General features: G+C 47.1%; 1 protein-coding gene across 1 annotated transcript; it reads left to right on the top strand.

Annotated features, from left to right (window-relative positions):
• Positions 1-3380: 3380 nt before the first annotated feature.
• Positions 3381-5030, top strand: LOC136490889 (S-adenosylmethionine decarboxylase proenzyme-like). Its single transcript, XM_066487094.1, has one exon. The coding sequence runs from the start codon at positions 3554-3556 to the stop codon at positions 4739-4741; it is 1188 nt and encodes a 395-aa protein (XP_066343191.1). The 5' UTR covers positions 3381-3553; the 3' UTR covers positions 4742-5030.
• The last annotated feature ends 731 nt before the right edge of the window (positions 5031-5761 follow it).

Below are 5761 nucleotides of genomic sequence, written 5' to 3' on the forward strand. Positions count from 1 at the left end.
ATAAATATTTATAATTTTGTCGTGCGTTGTGATCGAATATGGCCTAGCACTCAATGACACAGGATTTATACTGGTTCAGGCAACAGGCCCTATGTCCAGTTGAGGTCGGTCGGTGACTTTATTCCTGAGCCCAAGTGCTCGAAGTTTGTTGTGGGGTTACAAACGAGTAACGAATGAGAAGGGGGTGTTAGAGGCCCGGTCGAACTTTGAACCGAGTGGAAGAGAGTGACGAATACTCAAACATGCGCTAGGTATTGGAACGTATGCTCTGTGTGTCCGAGCTTATCAACTGTTGAGAGCATGTAGACAGTGTAGCTGTCGAGTCCTAGAGCTATTGAGCTGTCGAGTCGACCAGTCTTCGAAGGAGGGGGCTTTTAGGAGAGAGCTCATCCCCTTTTATAGTTGAAGGGGATGGCCTTATAAGTCAGAGAAAAAGAGAGAGTGTATACATGTGTTGTCTAGTCTTGTTGCCCACACTATCGGGTATGAGATGGTCGTCGGCGCCCACGATATTGTTTATGTTCACACACATCTGGCAGGCTCTACCATGTTCGCCTGGTACGGTAAATGACGGCGCCAACAATACTGTTTATACTCTGACACGTCTGGCAGGCTCTGCCGTGTTCGCCTGACATGCCCCGATGGCACCGTCCTGCAGGTGCGTAGGGCATGGCAGGGTGCAGTCCTTGGTATTGTGGTTGACTTGAGCGCCTTACCTTATCTACTCTACCTGCTCCCTAGGCCCACAACGAGCGGCCGTCCCCGGTCAGTCATTCCCAGTCGGTCCCGACCGTGTCGGTCAGAAAAGAGCAACGAGCAGAGGTCCAGCGTATCCTCGGTCGGAGAAAGGGGTCAGAGTCAGACTGTGGTCCCACCTTGGCCAGACCTTTCGGTCGGGGACCAGATCGTTGTCTCGGTCTGTCATTATGTATCTGGTCCGGCCCAGACGCATGCTGTAGCTACGTCGTCTATTGTGCCGGGTTCTGTAGGGAAGTGAGTCCATCAGAGACCCTAGGTTTATGAACCTGACAGGAAGCGTATATATGCGTGTAGTATTCTCTTAACTTTACTATGTATTAACGGGCTCTGTTCGGCTAGCTAAAAAAAGCTAATGCTTATTTGTTGTGAGAGAAAAATAATGTTCTATAACTTTGAAAAGTAGTGCTAATAAGTTCAAAAGAACGGGGCGAAAGAGAAAAAGAAAAGTTAGTGGCGACTTCAAACATTGTACAGCCTGTTCGCTTTGTCGTATTTGGCTTATAAGCCATGGCCTATCAGTCAATAAACAATTTTTTTTCATACCAAATCAGTCAACCATACTTTCAATTATGACTTATAAATCAAACCAACCTGAACAGAAAGAGAGTGGACGGCATAAAAAAAAAAGCAAAGCCGACTGAAGATCCGCTGCCCGCTGGCCGTCCACGTCGAGTCCATCCCTCCTAGAGGCCACCGCGAAGCTTCTCAGCCTACCACGCCTAGTCAGCCACCAGCTGGCGCGCGACTCTCCCTCCGACAGGCGGGACCACCTGTCATGCCCTGAACCTCAAAGAAAACCCTCCCGAGTCCCGACGCGACGGGAGACCTCCCTCCATACACGCGGTCCACCGTGGCCCGGAAACTCCCGGCCGTGAATCCAGGTCGTAGCGGGCCCCGCCGACCCAACTAGCGGTCCAGAGGCCTCCACGCGAGCCGTGGTCTAGGGAACCGGGTCCGCCCATCTACTTGGTGGCCACGGAAACCCGGACCAGGTAGGAGGGAGCTATAAAAGCGAGGGCGAATGAGGGCATCCCTTCTTCAGCAGCACGCTTCTTGTTGCCAAAGAATTCTCTCCCCCTAGCCGCCGCCGCCGCTGCTCGTCTCGCTGAGAGAAGGTGAAGAGACCGAGGAACTCGCCGAGTTCTTGGTAGAGAATCGGTTTTGCTTGTCTCAGTCCGGGGTCTGCTGCGTCGGGTGGTGGTGAAGGGGGGAAATTCGTGAGATCTGTTCCGGATCACGCGTGCGCGCTCGGGAATCGGGGTTCCACACATAGCTTCGTCGATTTGTAAGTTTCTTCTAGTCGATTCCCCTCCTTTTTGTCTCCTTTGTGTTATAGATTCGAGATTTGTTGGATGTGTTGGTGTATGTTGCTGCCTTTAGTTTTCTCAGTGTGAAGGTAGGGGGGTTCATCTTTATTTAGGCATGAATATTTGGAGGGGCTCGTTTCCTGCGTTATCCCTGTTGCTTATGCGTCACCCGTAGTATCGCTGTTCAGATTTAGATAGGTGGATTGAACATTTTCGTTGTACGTATCTTGTTACTTTAAAATTGATGCTAGCCCTGTTAATTGAAAATTGGTGACAGTGGATACGATTCACCTTTGTTTAGATTTGGAAACATGGGTAGGAAATATGTGTTCAGATTTGGAAACATGGATAGGAAATATGTGTATTACCCTGGTACTTGAAAATTGTAAATTAAAAGTAAGGAAATACTATTAACCTTTTTGTTTGATTTCGATTCATGGATAAGAACTATAAACTCAGTGAGATAACGCATATGATTTCTTACAGGTGATATCATGTCATCTGGGAAGTAAATGAAATCATACAAAAGGCTGAATTTTGCTTTTGTTCCCATCAGATCTGGGATTAAATTTGTTTTTCTTATAAACAGGTTTATGTTTGGTAATGTGAATTATTTAGATCTGTTGCTCTAATTAGTTGGAAACACTTATTTTGGCCATACCTCTTTAGTGCCCGTTTAGTTCCCAAAATTTTGCAAATTTTTTCAAGATTCTCCGTCACATTGAATCTTTGGACGCATGCATGAAGCATTAAATATAAATAAAAAATAAAACTAATTACACAGTTTAGACGAAATTCACGAGACGAATCTTTGAAGCCTAATTAGACTATGATTGGACATTAATTGCCAAATAACAACAAAAGTGCTACAATACTATTTTCCAAAAAATTTCGCCAACTAAACAAGGCCTTAATGGTGTAACTGTGGTATGCTGTGGTGGTTTCTTTAGCTGTCACGCCTGGATCATCAACAATTGATCTTGTTTTAACTTCTTGCTGTGAAAACTTTTGTTGGATCTGATGGATAAACTCACTAACTAGTCTGTCCTGCAGGATTTTGATGTACTAATGGAGTCTAAGGGTGGCAAGAAGTCTAGCAGTAGTCGTTCCATGATGTATGAAGCTCCCCTTGGCTACAGCATTGAGGACGTTCGACCTGCCGGAGGCGTGAAGAAGTTCCAGTCTGCTGCTTACTCCAACGTAAAAATCAGTCATCACAATGACGCTCTTCATTGTACCTCTTGTTTTATTAGAGATGTTGCTAATAGCATCAATTTTTTCTTGTGTTGCAGTGCGCAAAGAAGCCATCCTGATATCCCTTTTGGCTTCCTCGTTCTAGTAGTTTAGGATTTCTTTTCTGACACTTTGATTCTGACCAATCCCTCTGGCCTGCTGCTGCTTCCTGATAATCGACCAGTTCCCCTGTCTTGCTCCCTGCACTCCTCCCTCCTCCATCTCCAGCATTGTGTTCTGATTCACCTGCTCCAATGGATGTTCTTTCTGCTGCTGATGCTCCCCTGGTCTCAGCTATCGGGTTTGAGGGCTATGAGAAGCGCCTTGAGATCACATTCTCTGAGGCACCTGTCTTTGTCGACCCTCATGGGCATGGTTTGCGTGCCCTCTCCAGGGCCCAGATTGACTCTGTTCTGGATCTTGCACGGTGCACAATCGTGTCAGAGCTCTCCAACAAGGATTTTGACTCCTATGTCCTCTCTGAGTCAAGCTTGTTTATCTATCCTCTGAAGATTGTCATCAAGACCTGTGGCACTACCAAGCTCCTGCTCACTATTCCAAGGATCCTTGAGCTTGCTGAAGAGCTGTCTATGCCACTTGCTGCTGTGAAGTACTCCCGTGGGACGTTCATCTTTCCTGGCGCACAGCCAGCACCCCACAGGAGCTTCTCTGAGGAAGTTGCTGCACTTAACCGCTACTTTGGCGGCCTGAAATCTGGTGGTAATGCTTATGTGATTGGAGATCCAGCAAGACCTGGACAGAAGTGGCATATCTACTATGCTACTGAGTACCCAGAGCAACCAGTGGTTAACCTTGAGATGTGCATGACTGGTCTGGACAAAAAGAAAGCTTCAGTCTTTTTCAAGACTAATGGTGATGGTAACACAACATGTGCCAAGGAAATGACGAAGCTCTCTGGTATCTCTGAAATTATCCCTGAGATGGAGATTTGTGATTTTGACTTTGAACCCTGTGGCTACTCCATGAATGCGATCCATGGCTCTGCATTCTCCACAATCCATGTGACGCCTGAGGATGGTTTCAGCTATGCCAGCTACGAGGTTATGGGCTTCAATGCCACTGCTCTGTCTTATGGTGACCTTGTCAAGAGGGTCCTTCGGTGCTTTGGCCCCTCGGAATTTTCTGTTGCTGTGACTATCTTCGGTGGCCGTGGCCAAGCTGGGTCATGGGGAAAGCAACTCGGTGCAGAGGTTTATGACTGCAACAACATGGTGGAGCAGGAGCTGCCTGGAGGCGGACTCCTCATCTACCAGAGCTTTTGTGCTGCTGCTGAAGACGCTGTTGCTACCTCGCCCAAATCTGTTCTTCACTGCTTCGATGGGGAGAGCACGGAGAATGCTGTGAAGGACCGCAAACTGGCTAATCTTCTCTGCTGGGAGGAAGTGGATGCCGCGGAGGAGAAGGATGGAGTGCTTGATTGAGTAAGACGGGCTTCTGGTGGTTTCGATTTGCTTCTCAGTTGTTTTTTTTATATCGTTGCAATTTCGTGGTTGTCGTTTGGTTATTCTGTGAGGCAGCCAAGCCAGGCTATTAGTATGAAAAATGTCGTCTGTAAGCTTGTGTTCTATGTTGCCACATGCTGAATCAATTTAAATTTGAATAAGTATACAGCTCTAGGTGGTCAGCTGCGTCTACCACAATGAGCATATATGTATGGAGAAATGTCTGTCAAAGCATCTTATTTATGAATAAGAATTGTTTTTGAGTTAAGTGATTCGTTTTCGTAAGCCTGAAATTTCATTGTTTATTATCGATCATATTTATTTCCATGTGCAAAATAGTTGGACGGATATGTTCCGCGTGCCTGACTACGATTTCAGTCTGTTGCCATTAGCGTCGTCCCAAGATAACCGTCTGAGGTTTGGGAATATGAAACCCTGCCACGATTCTGTTCTCCACTCTTATATGCTGACGAGGGCGATTCCCTCAACCTCAATTATTGGATTAGGTATGCAATAAACCTTCTCCATCATCTAGAGCCGAACAGGTCTACGGCAGGTCGGCAGCTCTTGCTACGCTGGAGTCAGTGGGTGACTAGGTTCCTCGTCAGTCGTCGTCATCCAACGAGAAGCATCTCATTCTGTTCCGTTTATGCTGCTAAAGTAGATGGAGACCGTAGGCTGCTGCTACTCGCTGCTTCGCCGAGCCAACGAGTGTCCAGTTCAGATCGCGATTTCTCCGTCAATAGAGTTTTGAATTGCGTTTTTGCTTGGAATACCCACATGCCAGATCCATCCAACTAGAGGGGAGGAGGAATATGCTCTCGTGGTAGCAATTGCGTACCGCCCTGCTGCGTGAGGAGCCAATGCCGTCCATATCTTTCTTTGCTTCCAGACAGATGCGAAGAGATAGCAGCAGCCTCAGGCCAATGGCGTCCATATCTTTGCTTCCAGAGAGATGCGAAGAGATAGCAGGTCAGGTTCCAAACGAATCGGTTCCAT

This window comes from Miscanthus floridulus, chromosome 11 (assembly GCF_019320115.1).
Source record: "Miscanthus floridulus cultivar M001 chromosome 11, ASM1932011v1, whole genome shotgun sequence".
Lineage (NCBI taxonomy): Eukaryota > Viridiplantae > Streptophyta > Magnoliopsida > Poales > Poaceae > Miscanthus > Miscanthus floridulus.